The sequence below is a fragment of the Narcine bancroftii genome, chromosome 1 (genome assembly GCF_036971445.1).
Source record: "Narcine bancroftii isolate sNarBan1 chromosome 1, sNarBan1.hap1, whole genome shotgun sequence".
NCBI lineage: Eukaryota > Metazoa > Chordata > Chondrichthyes > Torpediniformes > Narcinidae > Narcine > Narcine bancroftii.
Genome location: NC_091469.1, coordinates 282987754 through 283015238, shown reverse-complemented (window position 1 = coordinate 283015238; position 27485 = coordinate 282987754). Strand labels below are relative to the sequence as shown.

The window sequence follows — 27485 nt, the reverse complement described above, 5'->3', positions numbered from 1 at the left end:
TCCCCTTTGTCGAGAGCAAACTGTCCAACGCAAACAATCTTGACAGAAATTTTAATAAAGCTTAGAAAGGGATTTCCATATCCAATGAATGTTTGGAGACAGTGAATTATTCTTCTGAGAAAAGATGAACAAGTTTAGCCAAAGGTCCATGGAGTTGAGAACCACGGCGAGCTGACCTCACAGGGGAATTTTGAGGATGGTTAATGTACTGGATGCTAGTGCATCTCGAACAAGAGGGCAGTTTCAGATGAATGAGTCAGATGAATGTCGAGGCGGTGACTGGAGCTCTCTAGCCCGAGGCGGTGACTGGAGCTCTCTAGCCCGAGGCGGTGACTGGAGCTCTCTAGCCCGAGGCGGTGACTGGAGCTCTCTAGCCCGAGGCGGTGACTGGAGCTCTCTAGCCCGAGGCGGTGACTGGAGCTCTCTAGCCCGAGGCGGTGACTGGAGCTCATTTGAGATAGAACGTTTAGACCTTCCACGTTAGAGGGTAAAGTGGCTGTGGAGGTACTTTATATTTTGTATTAGCCAACTACATTCAAAATCTTTGCTCATTCCTATTCTACCATTTAATAGCATTCATAGTTTGCATTTGGAGGCACACAAGTCAAATTATAATTTCATTAACAGCATCTGAGGGGTAACAAATTTTAGAACTAAAATTGGCAAATGCCTTATTTGTAACATAAAAAGATCTTGCTGTACAAGCAAATTAAAGTTGTTACGACAGACATAATCTTTTTCCCAGATGAGATTCAAGGTAATAAACATCAAATATTGCACCACTGTTTGGCACAGTTATTATGTTCATTGTGGATACAACCAACCTGTCACAAGGCCTCTGTCCCCCCCTGAACCCCAATCCTCCTGCATTTCAGAACTGGCATTCATCCAAAGATTTCAGGATTCTTTGTAATTTCAGCCTTGTGTAATTGAATGTAAAGCATTGCCATCAGCGAGAGCTTGGCAGCTTCAGTGCAGTTTACTGTTGGGACAACTTTCCCTGTGCAGACTGCAGGTAAACTGATCCACTTCAGAAGTTGCTTACAAGCCAAATAATTGCGATTAAATAGTGTGTACCAAATCACAGGCCAGGGATCGGTGTGACCAGTGAATGCACATCATTGGGATTTTTCTGAGACGTGCCCAACAATATGTGGGAAGAGCCAGGTTGCCTGATCTCATTTCAGTCAAGTTCTTGTGTAACCTGGACAACAGTGGGGACAAACTTGCTCAGGTTTCACAGGCACTTGAATGAGCTATTGGATCATTGGATTTGGCAATAGAAGAAAAGGAAGCGAGGATGATTAAAATTAATTTTCTCTAGAATTTGAAATGATAACTGGGGATTAGCTACTGCAACCAATGTTTATGATCAGAGCAGAAACATTATTAACCATTCTTTAACCACAAGTATTGCCTGATCTGCTGAGGATTTTCAACATTCCATTCTTATTTTTATCTATGATGAATCTTTCTTTCCTCTACTAATGGCATTCACTAGGAGTGTTGGTTAAAAAGGGCTCAAAGAATTATTGAAGACCCTTTCTACCCAGGACAGGGTCTTTGACCCCTACCATCAAATAGGTGGTACAGGAGCATCAAAATTAGGACTGTCCAACTGCAAAATAGCTTCTTCCCGCAGGCTATGACATTGATGCATCCTGTACCTGAATAAATTATTCCAAGATATTTATTGTATACACATTTTTAATTAAAAATGTATTGATGTATTGTGTGTGCATGTATGTGCACCATGGTCCAGAGAAATGCTGTTTGATCTGATAGTATTTATACAATAAATAATAAACTTGAACTTGATCAGTTCTTGCTTACAAAGCATTTGGTTTCAAGAATCACACTCAAACTGAAAATTCAAAATGATTTTTATATCCTGATGAATCAGCGTTGACAGGCAAGGTTCAGAAGGCCACAGAGTTAATGCACAGAAATAGGAATGGAATATAGGTTAGAAGGAATGTGTTGGGCTGAAGGGCCTCCTTTTATCCAGTCTGGGTCAGGATGTCATTTGCTCCCCCTCCTATGCAGATCTGCCCCAAGTTGGCACCAACTTGTTAACAACAGTCTGATTACAATGGTTAACAGGCTATTTGCAACCTTCAGCAAAAAGCTCTTCATGTCTACTGCAATTTGAATTAAAATGAAAGTAGTTGATGCAGGTCAGGCCATTCCCTCTTATGGGAATGAGGGACTACTACAGAAACTTGCATCAACAATAGTCGCTGCTGACAGAAGAAAGTGAGAGGTAAGGAAAATTGGGAGCTGACAAATTGAATACCCAGTTCGTGATATTTACAAGGATCATTTTGTCTCCAACATCACAAACTAAAGGAATACTGGAATTGACCAGCTATCTACAGGGTGGCTAAGTCACTACAAAGGCCACAGCTATCAACACCACATTAATCACTTTACTGCAAAATCACTCCTACCAGTTGCTGTGGATCCCCCTCCGACTGCTGCTGCATGGATTCAGAGCCATTAGCCCTTCTCATTATTGGACTGGAATCACAGCTGAGATCATTCTGAACATCAGGAAAGTTGCAGCGGAGGAACAATAAAATAAGACAAACAGCACAAGTCACACAGCACTTGAGTGAAAGGTCCGTATCGAACATCACCTACACACAATAAACAGGTTGCACACTGATGAGCGCGTTCAAAGTTCATTCAGTGATGGTTCCTTAGGCCTTTCCTTTATTCCTTAGCTGTGCAGAGCCATTGCATCAACACAGAACCTGAGATGGTCTTGTTGAAGAGTACTGAAAATGATCGAGCACTGTGCTCTTATATTGTGTCTCAACATGGGGAAAAGGCAGGAGAATAGTGTTGAGATGAAAGGTGCATCAAGTATGGTTTGAATGGCAGAGCAACTTGATGGGCAGAATAGCTTGATTCTGCTCCTGCATCTTGTACGCAGAGCCCATCTATCAGCCTGAAAAATAAACTTTCATTCGGGGCTGTCAGAGGCAAATTATGATACCTCGCTTATGAGACAAGATCCTTTTTTCGGAAATAAGGTAGATGGATGGTCACTTTTGGGGGGGAGGGGGAAGCATACAGGAAAGAAAATATTTCATTAAGGCACACTAAACTACGAGTGTTTCCAGATAAAGTGGAAAGATTGATGTGATTCCCTTAGTTGAATAATTGAGGTATACATTTAGTCAAGAGATTATTGTAACAACAAAGAGCTGGATTATTATAGTGAAGAGCTGGAGAATTTTTCTCCCCAGCCCAAACCCTTCCCCCACTGAGAAGAATAGAATCAAAAGGGAAGACAAGGGGAAAGTTTTATAATATTCATGGAAATACCAGCTGCCTGACCCACCACAACCTTTATTACAGTCCTCCCATTACTGAGACCAAGGGCAAGTCCCTCGAATAATTGGTGGTGGGGTGAGGTGGGGGGGGGGAAGAGAAGCAACAAAGTGCCACAGGAATGGTGTATTGAGAGAACAAATGTGACAGTGTACATTGATGGGAACAATGGTACATTGATAGGTATGATTAACACTTTGGGCGTGGAAAGACTGAATAATTTTCTGTAAATAATTTATCGTGAATAAAGTCTATTTTTGGAAGGGGAAAGCCTTCATTACTCTGGATAGCTTTAAATTTGGTGAGATGGGCATAACTGGCTGAAAGGCCTTTTGTACCACACATATCCATGAGCCTACAAAATAGCTGTAAATACAGCCAATTGATAAAGAATGTTGATTCACCACTTTGCAGCATGGCTGTCACTCATTGACAGTCTGATGTAGGTTGGCTTTTGCCCGGGTACAATTTAAAACCACGAAGGGAAACATATCCTGGGGACTGAGTGATTTAAATTACCCACCATTAAATTTCAGCTTGGGCAACAATCTTACAGAAAAACAGCTAAGGTAGTTTTTATTCGAAAAGATAGTTTGTCATTTTAGTCGAGAAGCAGTTCCAATATATATATCTCGGATATACTGAGTGAGCAGTTAAGTCCCCTGACAAAATACTTCAATAATTTTAATATTTCAAATTGATTTGATATGGGAAAAAAAACCATCCCAGCATCTCACACATCATATTATTTGTCAAAGGTGGAACAATAGCGCAATAGTCTTTTTTGTGTCCAGGGACACTGGTCCAATAATTATCTCAGAGGCTGTCTCTGTGGATTTTGTGTACTTCCCATGACTTCATTGACTTCCACCAGGTGCTCTGGTTTCCTCCTACATACCAAAGAAAACCAGCAACAACAAATTACCTTTCAGACGAGGTAGCTGCAAATGTAGCAGAATGGAGCAGATTGGAAATGCATCGAAGGGCTTAAAATGAGAGAAAATGGTCTGTTGAAATCTAGCTGGGACTCACAAGCCAAATGGCTTCCTAGTGTGTCACAATAAAGAAGTGACCACAATCATTAAACCATAAAACCCCTGGTATCTAGAATTCAAGCAACTGGCAAAAAAGACAAAAAAATAAATAACAAAATAAAAATAAAAATAAAATAATAGGTTAAAAAATTCATTTGTTTAAAATTGTAAATGTTCTCTGAAGTGATGCATAAACCAATGAAGATGGGAGGAAATATTCAGTCAGCAGAGGGCCTTGGTCGTGCTTTGCTCATAGCAGATGTTTGAATAAAGTTGTATGAAACAGCGATGGGGTCGCCCAGGATGAACAATAAAATAATGAAGGAATAATGTTATGTTTTAGATCCAGATTCCTGAAACCCTCCCCATTTCACCAGCATTCACGGAGACACTCAAAAATGTCTACAGGTGGACCGTGGAGAGCATTCTGGTTGGTTGTATCACTGCCTGGTATTGAGGTGCCAACTCTTAGGACAAGAATAAACTCCAGAGGGTTGTGAACTTGGCTTGCGACATCACAGGCACCAGTCTTCACTCCATCGAGGACATCTACATGAGGTGGTGTCTTAACAAAGCAGCCTCTATCCTCAAAGACCCCCCCACCACCCAGGCTGTGTCATCATCACTCTGCTACCATCAGGGAAAAGGTACAGGAGCCAAAAGATGAACACTCAGTGGCACAAGGACAGTTTCTTCCCCACTGCCATCAGATTCCTGAATAATCAATGAACCAAATTCACTGCCCGACTTTTCGTGCACTATTTTGTTTTTAATTTATTGTTGTAAAAGTGGTTTATATGAATGTTTGCCCTATAAGGCTGCTGCAAACACTAAATTTTGTGACTTGTTCATGACAATAAATTTCTGATTGAGAGTAACTTTATCAGAAGCACTGTAATGGTCCAAGAAAGTGTCACACCAAAACTTTCTCAAGGGTAATAAATGCTGACCTTGCTACCAATGCCTATATTCCTAAAAATTAATTTGTCAATACAATAAAACCCTGCTGTCCAGAATTCAAGCAACTGGCAACCTCAAGCAAATGGAAAAAAAGGGAAGGAAATTAAATAAATAGATAGAATTAGAATAAATAAAATTTTAAATAAAACTTTAAAATTGTAAAAGCAAACATTCTCTGAAGTTGCACAAATCTTGGGTGAAGATGGAAGTAAGCATTCAGCCAGTGGAGAGCCTGGTTGTGCTTTGCTGTAGCAGCTTTTTGAATAAAGTGGTGTTCAAATAAAATGGTGGCACCCAGGATGAAGAGCTGGTTGATGCCACTCAGTTCCCTGCTTAGTAAGAGTTTATCTTTATTTGTATATTAGTAAGGGTTTATCTGTAAATGGGGAGGGGCGTATAATTATCTTTAATGTTATTGCTCATTGTGCACACGCAGCGACAGTTAAATGTTTTCAAAGGATGTGCCTGAAAATAAAGTAAAATTCTTTGAAGTTTTTATATTCATGGAAGCCAAGTTTTTTCAGTGCAAGTACAGACTAGTATTTTTGTCTTTTAAACTATTTATTCTTAATGCAGGTGTATTAGTTTGGCATTGTAAGAGTGAGTCTCAAGTAACCAGAAAACCCTGTAGGTGCCAGATACCAGGGGTTCTACTAGAGTGCACCTGAGAACAATTATGTACCAAAATTAAACTAGAAGCTGTAGCACTAATCATAGACCTTCAAGTCCATCATCTTCAAACATAGATAAATTGGGGCTTGCTGGCAGTGGCAGTCCATTAACCTCTGATTCAGGAAATCATATTTTCAGAGAAAGTTCTTAAAATTAAAATTTTTGAGATAAATTACACTGGATCAAAGAAAGATTTGGAATAACCTGCTGTTGATCAGGATTTTTTTGTTTGTTGAGAAATTGAATAGCTGATGTCCTGCCCCTTTGCCAATCACATTTGGCTTGATTCAAGAGTCAATTTTGAATTTGAATTTGATGGTTGATGGGGTGGGGGGTGGGGGAGTGGAGTTGGGGGAAATAAAGCTACAGGTTTGTGTTTGCTGACTCAAAAGCACAGGATCAGAAATATTATCAGGTAGCCCTATTCTTTGTGTATTATGTTGCAGCTTTGGCCTAAGTGCAAAGACAAGGAAAGTGGCAATGGGCAGTAGCGATTACCAGAGAATATCTGTTTAAGGTGAGTGGAGAGATGTCAGAGGCAAGGTTTTTACTCAGAGTGTGGTGGTTGCCTGGAAATGTATTGCTGGGGGGGAGAGGGGTGGTGATGGAGCCTGGCACAATAGGGACATTCAAAAGACACTAACACAGGCATGTGGATGTCAACAAAATAGAGGGTTATGAGCGTGTGGCAAAGAAAAATTAGATAGTGATGGAGACGGCACAATATGCAAGGCTTAAGGGCCCATAATGTACCTGAGGAAAGGAAATTCACACTGACAATGAGGGACGTTCTGGCAAGTCATGGTGGTCCACTATTGTTGCATGTGGAGGAAATGGCAACTTGTCTCCTCAACTAGAGCACTTCATCTCTGCAGATCCAATGTTCGAAAGTTGGATGGTTCCTTTAAAAGGTGAACAATCACTTTTTCATTGGATAGGCTCAACGTAAACTGGAAAATTTGCGACTATTACCATTCACAGTGGAATATCTGAAAAAAAATCTCACTTTAAAAAAAAAAGCTTCATAAGAATGCCAAAACCCACATTTCACAAATCAGTTCAGAATAAAAACCGGTGCAGCTGGACCAAGTGTGATATACGCAACAGTGGAATACCCACTGCATCTCTCCAGAGAGGTTATTGTCCATACTGATTGGAGAGTTGATGTGATCAAAAAGGCAGAGAAAACACTGAGCAATGCAAGCACACACTCAACACATTTTAAATTTCTCTTGCTTTTATGGAGGTATTAACTCTTCGCATCAGAGCACTGAACAAAGCAGTGCAGCTGACGATCATCTTTTGAAACATATTTGATAGACATTTATAATTACACCATGAGGCAAAATAAGGTTGATCTTATTCACCAATAGCCATGGCAACAACAGGATTTTAATTTAATTGGGTTTTACCCAGCTGATAGAAATATGGGGTATATAGGACAGAGACAATTGAAATAGAAAAAGATTCTCTTTTTGAGCCACCTGCTTACATTTATAATTTTCCACACTCCATATTCGACATCAAACATCACAATAAACTATTGTAGAGTTTCCACAAAGGTTCACTCAGAGAATACAACAAACAGTTCTTTATCATTATTAGCACAATATCCAAATGCAAACCCGTTCTTCCCCAGTTACACAAAAACATGAAAGATAGCCCTAAAAAGTTTTAATTTTTTTGTGGGGGGGGGCCAATTGGGTTTCACCAGCTAAAGAACCCCAAAACTCAGTAAGAACATGAACGAGTGGGACATTACCTCCTCATCACTCTCCAGCTCCAGCCCAGCATCAAGGAGATTTAGTTCAAATTCTTCCCGGCGCAATCTCCGGTCATCCTCGGGGAAATCTGATGGCTGTAGATGGGTCTCAACATCCATTTCCTGCTGTCGACTACCTACCGAGCCCCGGTGGCGTGAACTTAACCCTTTGCGGCTCGATTTCTTATACTGATATACCAGCACATAATCCACATGGCGCTTTCCATCTTGGAAGTACAAGCCACTCTTCTGGCGAGCATCCTGGTCTACAGGAAGGGTATTCAAAATCTGAAGAAAAACAACAACAAAAATAATAAAATTTTACATGGAAGCTTCCAATTTCCTGCCTGTTCAAAGATAACACAGCCAATGAAGAAAGCATATGGACCAGGATTCAGATGAAATTAGCAGATAAAAGCCTTATACTTCACCTCTAATCTCCTTCGAGAACAGGGCTCCTCCAATCTTGTATCTCTCCTTCTCCCCCCTCCACCCCCCACCCATCCCAAAATTTCCCTTGGAGGTAGAGTCTTCAACTGCTTGGGCCCCATTCTTTGGGATTACATCCTTAAATATTTCATTGCTATAGTCTGTTCACTGTTGCTACAGTTTAGACCCTGTGTTTAATTCTCAAAGTTTGATTATTAAATAACATAGATGTTTTATTGCACGAGCAATTGACAAGCTTGGAGATAACACTTCATTTCTAACATTAGTTCCAGCTTAGGTTGACACAGTAATCTCTCAACAGTCTGGATTCGAACAAGAAGAAAAAAGCTAGGGATACAAGTTAGTGATGAAAGAAGGCTTCTTTGATGGTTCAGATGCCACATCAAACCTGGATCCTGCGTGCACTCCCAAGTGAGAAGATCCCTTGGTACTATTCTGCAACCAAGGGTGTGCACCATTGCCCTGGCCAAGATTAATCCATCAACATTCCCACCATAGATCATCTAGCCAGTGTCACAATATTGTTTCTGGGAGCTAGCTATGCCGAGATTGGTTGTCACATTCCCAACTTTGCAGGAACCACAATACCCTATTGGCTATGAAGTGGTTTGAAGAGAGCCATACAAATGGAAAACTTTACTTTTGCTTCAAAGACAGCAGAGTACCCTTAGAGTTCTCATTTGATGGGTATAGATGGAATAAAACAGAATCAGCTTTCATTGTCATAAACATGACAAAATTCATTGCTTGTGGCAGCAACACAGTGGAAACATTTATACAAACCACCTTACAAAATAAATAAAAAATAGTGCAAGAAAAAGAAAAAGTAAGGCAATGTCCGTGATTCATTGTTCATTCAGGAGGGGAAGAAGCTGTTCTTGTGCTGTTGAGTGCTCATCTGCAGACTCCTGTACTCTTTTCCCAATGGTAGCAAAGTGAAGAGGGCATGACCTGTGTGGTGAGGGTCTTTGAGGATAGAGGCTGATTTCTTAAGACAATGCCTCTTGCAGATATCCTTGATGGAGAGAAGTCTGGTGCCCATGATGTTGCAGGCAGAGTTAACGACCCTCTGGAGTTTTTTCTCGCCCTGAGCATTGGCACCTCTGTACCAGACAGTGAGATAACCAGCCCAAATGCTCTCCACAGTACACCTGTAGAGGTTTTCAAGAGTCTTCAGTGATGTACCAAATCTCCTCAAACTCCTCACAAAGTACAATTGCTGGTGAGCCTTCTTCATGATTATATCGACATGGAGGCTCCAGAACAGATCCTCAGAAGAGATGGTGACACCCAGAAACTTGAAGCTCTTGATCCTCTCCACTGCTGTCCCTTCATTTAGAACTGGTTCATCTTCTCCTGATTTCCTCCTGACGTCTACAATCATCTCCTTGGTTTTGTTAACATTGAGTGCAAGGTTGTTGTTATGACACCACTTAACTAGCTGACCCATCTCCCTCTTGTGCACTTCCTCATTACCATCTATGATTCTGCTGACAACCAATGTGTCATCAGCAAATTTGAATTCCAGATAGCCACATAGTCATGGATATAGAGTGAGTAGAACAGTGGGCTAAGCACACTTCCTTGAGATGCACTAGTGTTAATTGTCAGTGAGGAGGAGATGTTGTTTCCAATTTGTACTGACTGTGGTCTTTAGATGAGGAAGTCAAAGATTCAGTTGAAGAGGGGGTTTTTCCACTGAGGGTAGGTGAGATACAAACCAGAGGACAAGGGTTAAGGGTGAAAGGGGAAATGTTTAGGGGGAACAAGAGGAGGAACTTTTTCCAGAGTTGTGGAGGTGCGGAACAAGCTGCCAGCTAAAGTGGTGAACGTAGGCTCAATTTTAACATTTAAGAAAAATTGAGACAGGTGTAAGGATGGGAGAGGTATGGAGGGCTATGGACAAGTTGCAGATCAGTGGGACCAGGCAGAATAATAGTTTGGCACAAATGTAGGGCCTGCTTTCTGTGCTGTAATGTTCTATGGTTCTATTTTGTTAGCTAGGAAATGTCAAAATTCCTTCAAACACTGTGACCCATTTAAGATTAGTTGGAAAGATACAATTTACTGAATCACAGAGTACCCTAATAGTTGGGGAAGGTAAAAACCATCCTACCAAGCCCTCCTCAACCATCATTTTGCACTGGTTTTAATCTCAGAACCTTCATCTGAAAATATTATATTCAAATATGGTGCTCTAAAACCTCCAAAATGCTAAATTACAATAAAAGTTCATTTTTGCAAGGTTACACTTTTCTGGCAGGGGAAGCAGACATGATAGCATCTTTTAAGAGACATTTAGTCAAACACACATACAGGTAGGGAATAGGAACCATATGCAGGCAGATGGAATTAATCAGATTGGCATCCTAGCCAGCAGAGACATGATGGGCTGAAAGGCCTATTGCTAGGTTGTAGTGTATTTTACCATTTATTAAGCTGAATAAAAACAAGCAAAAAATTAACTTTAGGTCATACCCCATGACTATTTGACAAACTCTAATCTTCTTTCAAGTTAAGAGGTTTGAAACGCAGCATCAGTCAAGATACACAAAGGAGGAAGTCAGCAGGTCATGCAGCATCCCAGAAAAACAGTAGGCCTGAAACATTGACTGCCTGCTGCTTTCCATGGAAGCTGGGTGACCTGCTGAGTTCCTCCAGCAACTTTGTCTCTCATTCGAGTTCTCCAGCATCTACAGTCTTCTTTATTATTTATTTTCTTGCTTAAACTTCTGAAAAAAGTGATGATTTATCAGTCCATTGAAACAACCGCTGATTATTTTTATAAATCCAAAATATTCATACATCAACTTTTGATCCAAATTATCCTTTTCACATGTTGAATGTTAGTCCAATATGCATCTGAAAGCAAAGGTGGTTTTGGGGGGGGGGGGGGGGGGAGGAAATCTAGTCTCACACCACATATATATGCACCAAAGGTGATGCTGATGCTCCAGTGCCCTGCTATAGGAATGCTGACCGCACCATGCAAAACCAAGGCCACCTACTCTCTCAAATGGCCATGACTTCCTGCTCTGACTCACTTTTTTCCATTCAACAAGATTTTCATAACATTCCTATTTATAGAAATTTGGGTGCACATATTAACCTAGTTTCTCCATTCCAAAGGCAATCTATACAAGCATGTCCAACATATCATCCTCTGCCATTTCTACCACGTGATTCCACAGCCAGACATCTTTGCCTCTCCTCTCTGCCTTCCACACAGACTGCTCTCTCCATGACTTCATCGTCTCATCATCCCTTCCCATCAATCACCCCCTTGGTACCTACTCCTGTGACCACAAGAATTGTTACACCCCCTCCCTCACTACCATTCAGGGCCTCAAACAATCTTTCCAAGTGAAGCAAAACTTCCCAGTGGTCATCCATTTCAATTCCCCACCCCATCCAATCTTTCCTCTAGCTCTCTTTCCCTGTCTCCTTGCCTCCAGCTCTGCATTCACAGAGCCACCCCTTCCCTCTGATCAATTCTTACCTTTCCTCTCCAGTCCAGTTAAAGACTTTTACCAGTTGGCGTGTACTCCACCCCCTGCCCTTCCTTCCCTTCTCCCCAGACTTTTTATTCATGTGTCTGCCTGCTTTATGCTGATACCTTGAAAATGGGCTCAGGCCTGAAATGTTGGTCATTTATCTTTACCACCTGTGGACACTGTGTGACCTGCCAAATTCCTCCAGCATTTTGTGATTTCACAAGCATGTTTTACTTGCTTTGCACAGAGATAGTTTTAACTGTTCAATGATGGGACTAAAAAGAAACACCATCTACAGCTTTGCTTGTGTCATTAAATTCTTGGAATACTGCACAAAGTTTTTGATAGGTTACAACATCAAATACCGATGATAATGTGGGGACCACAAAGATTAGTATATTTTTGCAATAATGTAACAGTTGAAGGAGGAGGGGTCCAGGAGAGAGAGGAGCTATGTGATGAGAACCCATATCCCATGAACAAACCAGTATGGTTCGAAGAAACTTCCAACGGTACTTGTTTCATCATCAAAAGGTACCAGACCAAGAGTTGACACCAGTAAAACATGAACGTGCAGTTACCATGGTTGAAGTAAACACAATGCTGGAGAAACTCAATGGGTAAAATGGTGTACAGCAAACAACCAATGTTTCAGGCTTGGTGAAAAAATGTCAACAGGTACCTGAACAAAATGGAAGGAGGAAGGGAGAGGAACATGGCCCCAAAGGATAAGGGGGGGGGGTAGAGGGAACACCAGCAAACAAGAGGGGGGATGACTGTGAATAAAGAGAGAAGGGGGTGGGGTGGAGAGCTGGAGGAAAGAAGACAAGGGAAGGGAGAATGAAGAGTGGACCAACAGAAACTGGAGAAGTCAATGTTAATGCCCCCACCCCCCCATTGGACAGTGCCCAGATGGAAAAATAAGGTATTGTTTCTCCAATTTACAGGCTGTCTCAGATGGATAGTAAAAAGCCATGGTCAGATACGAGCATGGAAGTACGACGTGGAATTGAAATGGCTGGCCACTGGGTCATCACTGTCATTGATGTGAACAGAGTGAAGACGCTCAGCAAAGCCATTTCCCAGTCTCTCCAATATAGAAAGGCCACAGAGGGAGCACCAGGTGCAGTAGATCACTCTTGTGGATCACACAAATGAAGTGTTGAAAGGACTGCTTGGGGCCCCAAATGGTGGTGAGGGAGAAGGTAGTTCAAGTGTGGCACTTCTGGCGGTAAAAGGAAACGTGCCAGGTGGATGATTGGTCGGGCAGGATGATTGGATGAGGGAGTAATGGAGAGAGTGGTCCATCATTGACGCCATATGCCACCTCATCAATAAAGGTCAAAAAGAAGCAAGTAAAGCACAAGGAATAATGGGAAATAGTCCAAATGGTGCATTGCAAGCAAATCACTAACATTATAAAGTCAAGGAACAAATTGCAGTCCCTCCAAACCTTTGTGTAAAGCCCCAATGTTAGACAGGCTAATGGAAGAAATAGGTAACATTATTGTTTTGAAGAGCAAAGATCGTAGTTATTAGGAACCACCTGTGGATTGAGAAACAGTTAATGAAACCAACCAGTTCTTAAAAAAAATTGATGGAATTAACAATCAAAACAAAGTAAGAAGCATAAACCACACAGAAATATAACAAAATGAGATGGGACATGACCATTGAAATGGAAAAAGCCTGCCCAGTACTGCAACAACAGCATAATTAACAAGCAATCACCGAGGAGCAGGGTACCAGGCATTTAACACTGAATGTAAAGAATTACCTGAAGTCTCTTTTATAATCGAGTTGATTTTAAGTTCAAGTAAAAGCAGAACATATTAGAGAGACTCAGCAGTAAAAACACAAAGCTGGAGAAACTCAGCTGGTCAAATAGGGTCCTTTATGTAGCAAAGAGAAAGATACAGAAACAACGTTTTGGGCTTGAGCCCTTCATCAAGGTGAGGAAAAAAATGTGGGCAGGCACCAGAACAAAATGATGGAAGGGCAAGGAAGGAACACAGTCCCAAAGGCAGGAGGTAATAGATAGATGAGGGAGGGAGGTCTCACCAGTAGAGGGGAGGGATGATTGTTCTGGAATGGAGAGGGAAGGATGGAGAACTGAAGGAAAGAAGACAGAGTGAAAGGGACAAGAGGGAGAAGTAAATGATAATCCCAGCAGAAACCTTCAGCTCTCCACCCCCTTCCCTCTCCATTCACAGAGTCATCCACCCTTTCCTTGCTTACAGGTGTGCCCTCGCTCCCCTATCCACCTATCCTGCTTTTGGGACTATGCTGCTCCCCCCCCCCCCACCATTTTGTTCAGGTGCCTGCCCACATTTTGTCTAAGCCCAAAACATTGATTATGCATCTTTATCTTTGCTAGACAAAGTGCACTGTTTGACCAGCTGAGTTTCTCTAGCTTTCTGCTTTTATTTCATCCACAGTGTCTGCAGACTTTTGTGTTTTAGTTCCAGAGATACTTCAAATATTAACATCTCCAGGAAAGAAAACACTTCATGCTTCAGGTCAAAGTCCCTTCATCGGAACTTGCAAATGTCACTCTGATGAAGAGGCTTTGACCTGAAACCTTCATAGTCTTTTTTTCCAACAGGTACAACCTGAGCTGCTGAGTATCTCCAATATTGTTTTGGTTTTTATTTCAGATTTCCAGCATCTGTAGTTCTTTACATTTTTACTATTTGGTCTGAAACTCACCTTGGTCACTATCAAGGAGGAAGATAGACAGTGGTGTAGCCAGTTAAGCTTTCCACTTAAATACCATCTTCATTAATTGTGAACTTTTACATTAAATATTGCATTTGATATGGATGCAAAGGAATTTCCAGTTTGAATCCACTAAAGCTGCACAGTCAGCTCATTGTGTACAATCCATCTCTCTCTCAATTATTTTTAAATTACCCACATTATCAAATATATTCTATATTTTTCTCATGTTATAATGATTATTGGCAAGTAACAGTCATGTCTCTGTAGCTCTGACTACCTCAGTTCCACAATAATTAAAAGAAGTCAGTATTATTAGCAAGTTGGAATGTGTGGAAAATCTGACAGAATTAACTGTATTTATTTTGAAGTCCAACAGGCAAGGAAGATAAGCCCAGGGTACAGATGGGTACATGGAGCCAGAATGTCATAGCCAACACAGAAATAGGACTGAGGGGGGCAGGACTGGTAGTTCAATAGAGCACTTCAGCACAGAAAATAGGCCATTCAGCCCTTCTAGTCAGTGCTGAAACATCAATCCGCTAGTCCCACTGACATACCCATTCCCTAACTCTCTAGACCTCTTCCATCCATGTATCTATCCAATTTATTCTTAAAACTTAAGAGTGAGGCCACATTTCCCTGGTAAAGACATTGCAGACCAGACTGAGGCAGAGCTAAAAGTGGGATTGTTGCATTTTGATTAGGAGAACATCACACTGGTATTTCCAATGCTCTTGCAGAATCATCCAGTCAGGCTGTGTGGGAAGAGTTTAGAAAAAGGATGATTATTTTGATGGTGCAGTATTAATCTGTGGAAATTAGAGCAGAAAATGTGCAGACAGCTTTGTCTACAATAGGTTTGCAATAGTAGGAGATTTCAACTTCTCTCATCCCCAGACTGGGTGCCTCCCAGTGCAAAGGGCTTGAAAAAGGTTGAGCATATTAAATACGCCCAAGAATGTTTTCTCAAAATCTCAGATGGCCTGATCAGAAAGTACAACACTGGGCCTACTCTCGGGAAACACAGTAGGACGAGTGATTGAGGGACTAGCGGCCACTTTAGAACCAGTGTTCAAAACTCCATTATTTTAAAAATAGTTATGGAAAACGACAGATCCACAAGTTATAGTTCTAAATTTGGGCATAGTGAATATTGATGGCATTAGACAGGAACTCTCAAAGGTTGTGATGCTTTTACCTTGGGAAAAAAGATTCCTACTGTACAACCGATGAATGCCCCTCATGATTTTATAATGATTGCCCCTTAACCACCAGTGCTCCAGAGAAAATAATCCAAGTTTGTCGAGTCTCTCCCCATATATCATGCCCTCAAAACCAGGCAACATCCTGGTAAATCTCCTCTGTATACTTTCAAAGTCTCCACATCCTTCCTGCAATGGGGCCATTGAATTGCATGCAGTACACCAAGTGAGGCCTATTGAGGATACGTTGAAGCTCTGGACAAGAAAAAGGAGGCATTTATTGGTATCGACAGGTGAGGCCATGTGAATCTTTTATGGAGGATTTCAGGAAATCAGGAGAACAAAGAGAGAGCATAATATGGCTCGGATACACAAGGCTAAGGAGAATCCCAAGAGACTCCAAGTATATTCATCAGAGAATGGAGCCCAGCAAAAAAATAAATAATTAAGGCTATATGTGGAGTCATAGGAGATTATAGACCTAAACTGTATTTAGGAAAGAAGGACTTGCAGGCTAGGGAACCCAGAATTCAATAGAGAGGTCTTATGTTGCTACAGGCCAGCTCATTGGGTGTATTTAAGACAGAGATTGATGGGTTTTTGATTAGTCAGGGCATCAAAGGTTATGGGGAGAAGACCAGGTAGTGGGGCTGAGTGCGAAAAATGGATCAGCTCATGATTAAATGGCAGGGCAGACTTGATGGGCTGAATGGACTATTTCTGCTCCCATGTCTTGAAGAGCATCCACATTATGGAAGAGAAGGTGTTGGAGGCCTTAAAAGACAATGGCAGATATATCAAGTGCATCCTTGAACATCATAGGAAGCAAGGAAAGAAATTGCTGGAGCCCTGGCGGAGATCTGTTCATCATCATTCAGTTCTAGAGTCAGAAGATGAGAAGACATTTATTTTAGAAGGCTGAAAGGACAGGCTAGAAAACTGCAGGTCTCTGGTGCAACATCAGCAATAGGCAAGTTATTGGTGGGATTCAGAGAGACAGGATTTACATGTATTTGGTAAGGAACAGTCAGCATGATATGTGCATGAGAACTTGTCTGTCATGAATTTTAACTGAGATCATTGATGAGGATAGGAAGGTAGACATTCTCTGAATTGATTTGGCATAGCCATTGATCAGGTTCTACATGCTACACTGGTCCATATCAGATTACATGAGATCTACGAATGAAATGACCAATTGGATACAGAACTGGTTTGATGGTCAGTCAGAGGGTGGTAGTAAGTTGCTGTTATTCAGATCAGAAGCTCATGGGCCGATGAACTGGAGTATGCCACAGGTATCAGTTTTTGGCCCACTGTTTTTTGACATTTATTTTAATGACTTGGATGACCATACAGATAGAATAGTTAATACATTTGAGGATTGGTGGTACACTGGATGGAGAAGGATGTCCGAGATTACATTATCCTGATGAATTTGAAAAGTGGGCTAAGAAACAGCAGATGCATTTAACTCAGACAAGTCAAGGCCTTGCACTTGGTTGATTGAAGCAGAGCAGAATTTACACTGAATGGGAGAGCTGTAGTACAGAGCCATTTGGGTATGTGCACATAGCTCCATGTAAGTGTCCACTCAGGATGGCCAAGGCAGATATTTATGCTTGCCTACATTGGTTAGGGCAATGAGTACAGGAGTCGGGACATCATGTTATAAATGTACAAGTCTGCCCTTGGAACATTGTGTGCAGCTTTTTTTTTTAAAAAAAGGAGAAAAAATCCACGTGAATGTTACTGGGACTGGTAGGGCTTGAATTTTTAGGAGAAACTGGGACTTTTCTTCCTGAAAAGAGGAGACTGCAGAGGAGGAGGTGGACCTGAGAGATTTACAGGATTATAATTGGCAACTTTTTACCCTTAGGGAAGAGGAATCAAAAACCTGAGGGCATAGATTTAAAAAGGACCTGGGGAAACATTTATTATACAGAGAGTGGCAAGTAAACTGAACGAGCTGCCGGATAAAGTGTTAGAGGATAGTATAATTTTGACACTTAAAAGGCATTTAGCCAGGTACATGGAAAGGAATGGTCCAAACACAGGCAAACAAGACCAACTTGGGTCCATGACTCGGTCGGCAAAGACAAATTATGCTGCAGGATTGTTAGAGTTGTAAAACTTAACACCCAAAAGATTTGATTGCAAAAAGTCATCAAGTCACTGTTTTGGCCACATTTGGAATATTCTACACAGTTCTGGTTGCTGCATTACACGATGGAGGTGGAGGCATTATCGAGGGTGCAGAAGATAATCAGCAGGATGTTGTCTGGATTATAGAGTATTAGGTCCAAAGAGAGATTGGACAAACCTCTACAGCTTTCTCTGGGGCATCAGAGGCCAAGGAACTTTATAAAATTATGAAGGATCACAGAAAGATTATCGATATCTGAAGGTGGAAATATCAAAAACTAGACAGTTCAATTTTAAGGGGGGGGGTTAAAAGGGAACTCTAGGAGGCAAGTATTTTTAAAATAGCAGAGTGGCAGATGCCTGGAACACACTGCTGATGTTTAAAATTCATTTAGACAGGAATGTTAACAAGGCAGAAATGGGGGGGGGGGGGGGGATATGGACCACAAGGCAGCAGATGAGATTTGTTTAATACAGCATCACTATCCACACAGACAATGCACTGAAGTGCCTTATTCCTGTGATGATCTAGGTTTTGTAGAGCAAATGGGAAATGTATGGGCCAGTGGAGTACAAATGAGCACAAAAAGTTTTCAAGAATTACGAACAAGCTGGATGCTGCAGAAATGCTTGGCAGTGATCACTTGATCAGGATTTAGATCGTGATGGATACATAGAGAGGCTGTTGTAGATCAGAGAGCTTGCCCCGTCAGCAAAGCAGTGAGAAAATGAAGAGAGCAAACTCAATTCCTTCGCATTCATCTGAAAACATTAACCCCGCACTTTACAGGTGGAGTTGGTACTATCCAAGCAGTGGAGCTCTCAGTCAAGAGCCCCATTTTATAGCGACACACTTTTATAGCATCGACTTTGGCTTCATTTTCTGCAAAAGTACATGATCAAGTTTTAGTCAAAATCCACAGAAATCGGAGTAGTTTTTAAAGCAAAGTTGAAGTCAGGCAAAAGGGAAGATAAATTAACGATGACTGGGAGATGAGTTTCATCAGAGGTTCAGAGCCCTTCATTAGACTATTTACTCGGGAGGAAGAAAGTCTGGTATCAGAATTTGGACTGGGAAAAATTTCAAAGCTAATTGAGTCACTATTTTGAGTTAAGAAACAAGCGAAGCAGGCATGAGAACCAAAGCGTTAAGCCCATAGTCAGTCTCTTTTCGCAATCCAAATCCCAACTTCAATTTCCAACCTCCATGTTAATCCAGGCACCCAATCTAATCTTGTTCAACTCTTTTAACCCCGCAATTTTAGGGAAGTTCTGAGTGTGAGAGAGAATGATGGTGGAAACCGACGCCCACTTACAACAGCGCCCTCGGCCAGTGCAGCCTTCTCGGGAAGAGGGTCGCATCCCGTATCCTTGCCATTCAGCAGATGCCATTCGTGGGACGTCTCAGCCGCGATGTCGCTGTCCACACCCTGCCTGGTGGTCAGCAGCTGGCTTGTTGGCTCCTTCTCATCTGCACCTTCCTCTCGACCCACGGTCAAAGTCTCAGGCGGACCCGTTGCCGTTGCCATTGCCCTCTCAATTACAGATAACTCTTGCGACTAATGTCGTGGCCTATTAAATTGCCATACTTAAAAAGGGGGACTCCCAATCAGCCTTAAAGGAGTTCTTATGAAGACAGCTCCTTGAGAATTAACTGCAAGTTTTAGCAACTCAAATTAAATCAACTTTTTAGACAGAGTTGGGAAACATCCCTACAATCCAAAATCTAGAGCGAACAACTTCGTCTCCCTCCACTTGACAAGTATGAGTGAAATCCCAATCACTCAATCTCCTTGGACTAAATTGAACACCCGCCCACTTCATCAACAGGGCAGATTGCGTCTCTCTGAAGGGCTTCAGGGTACCTTTCCGATGCAAAAATACAGAATCCCACGCTGGGGGAAAAAAAATATAAGAAAGCAAACTAAAACAAGTGGCAAACGTTTCCAAAGAAAATTTGCTTCCTATTCACGGGGCATTGATTACTTAGCAAATGTAAGGTACATTTTTCTTTGAGTCGAACAATAAGATTAGATTTCTGCTCTCTGTGTTGGATCATCCTGCTCATTAGGGGTTGTGTGTTGTTACTCGGTGATGCACTGATTAAAAACAAGTGAGAACTCCAAAGTGCCGTCACCTGATGGTGTTGTTGCCCACATCAGCACCTGATGACAATCTTTTTTCCCAAATCACACGGCTTCGAACAACAACTCGGCAGATACAGAAAAGAAACCTCACCGAGAAGGAGGAAGTAAAAAAAAACCCTTCTTCTTCATTTACTCCTGAGAGCGTACAGACTGGCACCTTTGGAGAATTTAGGAGCGGTCAAACCCCTCTTAAAGCAACATCATTTCCATTCACCAGTAAAGCCAGACTTGTTGGGCTGCCCAACGAAGCAATTGTGAAATTGCCATTCTGATTCCTTTCATAGCTGGTCAACTGCAGCAACAGTCCTGATACTGAAATGGAGGGAGTTAATGACTATAGTTCTATTTAGGGAGTTCAAATAAATATCTCGAACTCTTTGAATTAACCTCCTTCTCATTTGAAGGTGTATGGGGTCAAAAAGTGAGAGGGGAATGGAATCTCTGCTTGGAAAAGGCACATTTTCAGGCCTGTAGGGAACTGGGACATTTTGATGAACTTTTTACACAGGGCTGATCTTTTGCATTTTGCTTGATGTCTTGTTTTCCTTCCACAGCTCTAGCTTTGTCAATTAGAAAGTCTCAAAGATCTCCTTATCCACTTCTGATTTGAGATGTTGATCTGAGTTGTTTCAAACTGGGCACAGAGAGGGAGGTTATATGGTCCTTTGTGCACAGACAATTCACTATCAGCATAGTGAGAGTTCTCAGCTGGATAATTTCTGTGTGATATCAGGCAAGTGGGGAGTATCTAAGACACGTGCTCTGGCAGATTCACCTGTAGTGAACTTTGAGAGTGTATTCCACAAGCAAGTAATGTTCCAAAACCAAAGCCATTTCATTATTGTCCTTCAAAGGCATTCCTCATTATCCACTTCCATTCTCCTGTTGCATGAATCTCTTGGATTCATAGCCAAGTCAAACATTCTCAAAACCAGGGGGTGAAACTTGAAAGTCTGAAGATGCTATAATTGTACTAAAAACACAGAAATGCTGGAGGAACTCAACATTTCTTACAGTGTCCATGGGAAGTAAAGGTAATATAACCAACATTTTGGGCCTGAACTCTTCTTCAAGGTATGATATTAGGGTTCGGCTTACCTTGAAGAAGAGGTGGAAAATCTCATGAAATGGTGCAAGAGTAACAACCTGAACAAGACAAAGGAGATGATCATGGACTTGAGGAGGAACTGGAACAACCACCCTCCTCTACACATCAACAACTCTGTAGTGGAGAGCACCAAGTTCCTTGGATTCCACTTAACTAGTGACCTATCATGGACACTTAACATCTCCTCACTTGTCAGGAAGGCAAAACAAGTGACTGGACTTCCTGAGAAGAATTGTGACAGAATTGTGTTATTATTAATTTGTAGTTATAAAATATATATTTTAAGTAATTATTTTATGGATTTGGACATAGGGACATACAGACACACACAATTACACTCAGAGAGAGAAGCCTTTTTTGAGGTCGCAAAGTCTGGTGAGCAATCACAATGAACCTGGAAGTGTTTGTTCATTGAAATATCTCGGACAATGGGGTTGCTCAAGGAGGACATCCAAACAAAAGGCTCTTTGCTTGTTTACCTATGTTTTTACATGGAAACTCAGATAACATCTGTTTAAACAAAAACAGACCTTTGCTTGTGGTCAACAGACAGATCGGAGGCATTGGCTTGTAAAACCTTTGGAAGAAATAAACTTCAAAATGATGTCATGTAGTAAAGATAATTCAAGACAGAAACTATTTTTGAATATTAAGGAACTAATTTCAAACTGAAGCCAGAAGATGGCTTACCATCCTGTAGGTAACACAGGATTGAAGAAGTTGCTTGGCTATCCCGTAAGTAAGATTACTGTTATGTGTTACTCCTGGTCAAAGGAGAACATAGAATAAGTGGCTTTTGAGAGAGAATGACCACTTCTGACTCTCTCTTTGAGAGAGAGAGAGAGAGAGAGAGAGAAGGCTGTCCTGCTGTATCCATTTCTACATTGGCACTTCATGAAATCCTTGTGGAAGAAAAACAAGTACTGAAACCTCCATGCAAGAGGAAGAAATCATTTGTATGAAGAAACAATTCTCTGAAAAACACTCTACAAGAAATTTGTGAGTTTTGAGAAGTCTGATGCCTCACACCTACTCCACAATTGCTATTGACCAACAATTTAAAGCAAAACTGACTGAATTTTAAAATCATCTCCTCAGAATTGAGCTTAAAGTGTAATGGGTTTGTCGCACACACACACACTTGCATCTAGTGGGGTTAAGTTAGAGTTGAGTAAGAAGTGTTATGTTAATAATAGTTATTAATAAAAAAATCTTGTTTTGAAGATATCATTGTTTTGCTATCGCTGCTGGTTTAGTAGGTAGCAAGAATGAAGCTGGCAAGGCTACCGGTCATCATTATGTCAACCTTCTACAGGAGCTCTCTGAGAGCATCCTGGCAGGCTGCATCACAGTGTGGTACAGTTGCTGCAGAGAAATGGATCAGAGGTCAATCCACCAACTATAAGAGTGGCAGAGAGATTAACTGGAATCTCCATCCCCCACCATTGACGTGATTTACTGGGATTGTTGTCTGAAGAGGGTGTACAAAATCATTGAGGACCCCTTCCATCCTGCACACAGCATCTTTCAGCTTCTCCCGATGAAAGAGATGCAGGAGCATCCGAGCCAGCACCACCAGGCTGAGGAACAGTTTCTCCAAGATGTGCATTCAAGGGACAGCAGGCACACAGCAATGCATAAAATATATGGGTATACAGTGACCCTACATAGCCTGGTTTTGAGAACAATAAAAACACAAAATTGGTGGAGGAACTCAGCAGGTCTCACAGCTTCCATGGGGTGGGGGGTAAAGGTATACAATGGACATTTCGGGCCTGAGCCCTTCTTCAAGTTTGTTGTTATCTCATTGTACAAGAACAACTTCAGTGAAACAGCGTTCTCTGGTCTTCAATGCAAAAACACGCAGACACAGAACCAGACATAATACACGTACAGACAAACAATACATTTGCAGGACAAGTGTTACATCTATAAAAATAAATAGGTATCATTTTATACAAATGAGAGTCTTGTATGGTCAGTGTGAGCTGTTCCTTTGGTCGTTAAACATTCTTGAAGGGCTCAGGCCTGAAACGTTGGTTATATATCTTTCCCTTTGATGTATAAAGTACACTCTTTGACCTACTCAGTTTCTCCACCTTTGTGTTTTTACTTCAATCATGGCACCTGCAGACTCTCGTATTTTACTATTCTGAGGCTACTGTCGAACTTAAGAGGATAATTTGAACTGGTTTGCTTCTTTTGAATAATGGACATAGAATCTCAGCGCAGCTCACACTTCTCATGGAAGCTACAGTTGAATAGCAGCAAGTTGTAATCTCGAATGCACATCTTGGAAAAACTGGTGGGAACAAATTCAAAACCGATACTCTGCAGTTCTCTCAACAGCTGACTAAGCAGTATAAGAACTCCAGACATGCAAACCAGTATGCCAAATGCTTTCAATTTCAGACATTTATATAAATCAAATAATGTTTGGGTGAAGCACATGGATTGAAGCATCATAACATGCTTATGTTTTTAAAATTTTCAATCCTTGTTATTTTGATATAATTCAGATGGAATTAGACGACCCACACATCAGAACATACAAGGTGTAAAACAAGTTATCTTTTCACTAGTCAACTTTTGGAGAGGAGGTATTATGCTCAAAATTTTAACTCTCCTTTGCTTAGGAAGGTGATGCATTTAGAGCACTTGCTCATTGTTATTTCAATTGTTTTTCTTATCAACAAAGTGCATGTTGGGAGATGGTATGAATTTTGATTAGATTTGCCTTTGTCTCTCACAGCATCACCAGGTCAAACAGTAATGATTATGGCTGAGTATCCCAGTGATAATTGTTGCATCTCATTCAACGAGGCACAATATTTTCAATGTTGCTTTAAAACAAGAAGCGAGTATAAAAATTCACACAAATTTCTTGGTTCTGCATTGATGGACTCATAAAGACTGGAAATAGTCTAGGAAAGGTAAAAGCAAATGCTGGATAAACTCAGCAGGTCACACACCATACTTCAGAAGATGCATAACCAATCTTTCAGGCCTGAGCCCTTTATCAATGTATGAGAATAAATGTAGGGAAGTGTTTGAATAAAATGGTGGGGGGAGGAGCACAGTCACACTAGCAACATGCAATAGGTGGATAAGGGAGGAAGGGCACAAGAGGAAAAAGGGGAGGGGGATAGCTGTGAATGGAGAGGGAAGGGGTGGAGAGGTAGAAGAAAGGAGACAGAGGGATGGGGAAGGGTGAGAAAATGGGGCACGGTCTGGCATAAACTGTTGATGTTAATGCCATCCATTTGGGGAGGGGCCAGATGGAACATTAGTCATTGCTCCTCCAAATTACAGGTGGTCCTGGTTTGGCTGTGCATGAAGCCACGGACAATCATGTCAGCACGGGAGTGGGGCACAGAACTGAAATGGTTGGCCACTAAGAGATCTACAACCCCCAGTATGTTTTGGATGGTGTGAGGAAACTGGAAAACTCACACAGACATGGGGAGAATGTACAAACTCCTTACAGACAGCACTAGATTCGAACCCTGGTCCTGATCCCTGATGTTGAACTAACCATGTATTCTATTTCATGGAATAACATTCACAGTTTCACCATATCTGCAAATTCCAAGTGATAATTTCCCATTGCTGCCAGTCTCTTGTTTTATAAATGTAACATCTTTATCAATATTACTTAGTTTTATCATTGGTGTGGCACCTGTGATTAAAGTTAAGCTCCTATACCAGCATATTTTATGGAAGTAATCCTTTTTATTAAATAGGCTACATTAAAATAATTCCTGTGATAAACTCTTTGCAGAAAGTACTTCCAATTGTCTGTATTTTACTGTTGGTTCCTAAATCCCCTTAAGCCCTGCTGTCATCATATAAAGGTGACTTCCCCTGAATCATAAACCTCATTGAAAGCAGAGAGAAAAAAAATCTCCTCACAAATTACTTGTATCTCGCTGGCTAATGTTTCTTATGAAACCTTTTCAAAGCAACAGTTGAGAGTTTTCTTTAATTTGAGGACATTCAAAAATAATTTTTAAAAATCACTGCTTTTACAGAACTAATGAAGTGGAATAAAATAAATTTAATTTTAAAAAAAATTACCCATGCAGCACAATGACAGGCTATTTCAGCTCACGAGTTCGAACCACCCAATTTGCACCCAATTAACCTACAACCTCTGGTACTTTTTAAGAGGGTGGGAGGAAACCAGAGCCCCTGGGGAAAACCCACGCAGACACAGGGAGAACTTCCAAACTCCTTAGAGATTCGAACACCAGTCCCGATTGCTGGCACTGTAAAGGCGTTGTACTAACTGCTACACCAACAGTACCACCAATCTGCTGGAAAATCTCTGCAGGTCATGCAACATCGATGGAAAAGGAGTCAATATATTGGGTCAACAATCTATTGTGAGAGCAAGGAAAGAGAAATTTGCTGCTTTTTACGTGGGAAGAGTGGATGGGATGGGAAGAAGAAAGCGAATGTTTGTGATGGGTAGGTTTATGCAGACAGCCTTAAAACCTACTTCATTGGCCAAATTCACTGCTTTGGTACCAAATTTTATTTGATAAGCCTCCTGTGAAACTACTGAAAAAGGTGAGGGTCAGCAAAGATCCAAATAACTAGTGGTTGTTGTTGATCTAACTGGAGGAAGTGGTTAAAACTTAACAAAATTAATTCCATGCCCAATTTACATTTGGTTGCTCTAGTACAGGGGTGCCAAACTGCGGCTCGCAAGGCACATGTGACTATTTGACAATATAATGTGTGGCTCACGGAAATATGCTAGCTGAGACTGGAATCGTACGAGCTGCTGCTCACAGTGGTAGTTTGAGTGGACGTGACCTGCGATCAATGAAGTTTATTATATGTGGCTCTTGTATTAAGGAAGTTTGGCCACCCCTGCTCTAGTATCAAGCTTGTGCTTATTAGTTGTTCTTGGAATGAGGTTACCTCCCACTCTCTATTGGTCTCTCCATTGGTATTCTTGAAGGCTCTTATGACCGGTACACATTGCTGGACTAAGTTTATATGAATGAATCTGATAATCAGGTTTTAATCTACCATTACACATTCAGTTCCAAATTTTATGGGAAATTTGCTTTGATGCTTCCAGTGACTTGAGGAGGACACTGCAAATTGTTTGTTTATCTGGTGATTCGGGGCTAGCCAAATGCTAATCTCTTGGGCCAAATTCACATCATCTTCCAATATGAACCTTGTTGATTTAAAAAAAAAGTTGAAATAAAGATCAGAAAATGCTGTAAATATAGAGCCTTTCCAAGTCAACACACTTCCAAAGGTTGACTGGTGAACGTGTAAATTACTTTTCACCCTGCTTGTTCTGACAGACTTGCCAAGGATTTACAACATTTGCTGTATTTGTTTCCGAGATCCTGCATTTCATTTTTATTTTGAGTGATCATTGTTCTGCCACATGCAGCCAATTGTAGGAGCACATGAGTGAACAGTAACTACCAAACACACAAACAGGAAGGGCCAAAGATCATGAAAAGCCAACAGCTGCAAGCTTCCTGCCAAATTATACCTCATCCGAATTTTGGAATATGTTGCTAATCCTCACATTGCTGGTTCCATATGTGAACATTTGCGAGCCATCAGGGACTGCAGAGGCTCTCGGAAACACATCTTTACCCTCTTGACAAAAGATTTTGGGGGAGTGGGGGTGGGGCAAGTAAGTGTTGGCCTTTCTAGAGGCACCAAATCCCATGAAAAGTAGACACAAAAACAGAACTGTTTTATTTCAATTGTTCTCACTGCTGAAGCAAAATCTTAACTTCTGGCCTGATGAGAATATTACATTTAAATGTAGGCATACCACCCAATCACAGGCCCCTCTGGCCCACAAGCCTGTGTTGCCCAAATACCCCAATTACCCTACAACCACCTTTTGTTTTGAATGATGGGAGGAAACCACAGCACCTGGAAGAAACCCACGCAGACACGGGGAGAATGTAGAAACACCTTAGAGACAGTGCCAGATTTGAACCTGGGTCATTGGCGCTGTAATAGCTGCATTTTGTTCTACCTTTTCCTCACACCTTGATGAAGGGCTCAATCCAGATGTGTTGGTTCTGTATCTTTATCTTTGCTACATAAAGGACACTGTTTGACCAGCTGAGTTTCTCCAGCATCGTGTTTTTACTTCATCCACGGGGTCCACAGACGTTTGTGTTTTACTGCTGTAATAATGTTGCACTAACAGCTATACTAACTGTGCCACTCTATTCAATTTATTGTTTGATAGATCAATGCCAGTCTGTCAAGCAGTATCCAGGATCTTGCCTTAAGTGGCTTGTAAAAATAGGACCATTTGGGCATTCCATATAACCATATAACCATTTACGGAGCGGAAACAGGCCATGTTGGCCTTTCGAGTCCACACTGGTTTACTGATTTTGTGCGCCCTCTTCAGGCAATGGTCCCGATGGGTTTGGCCCTCAAATTCCAACTT

At 41.3% G+C, this 27485-nt stretch overlaps 1 protein-coding gene across 1 annotated transcript in view; it reads right to left on the bottom strand.

Annotated features, from left to right (window-relative positions):
- Positions 1 to 27485, bottom strand: part of LOC138745087 (anoctamin-1-like) — a 243741-nt gene that overhangs the window by 176914 nt on the left and 39342 nt on the right. Inside the window, exon 3 of the mRNA XM_069902195.1 lies at positions 7768 to 8055. Coding sequence (XP_069758296.1) covers positions 7768 to 8055 — 288 coding nt within the window. The remainder of the gene's footprint in view (positions 1 to 7767; positions 8056 to 27485) is intronic.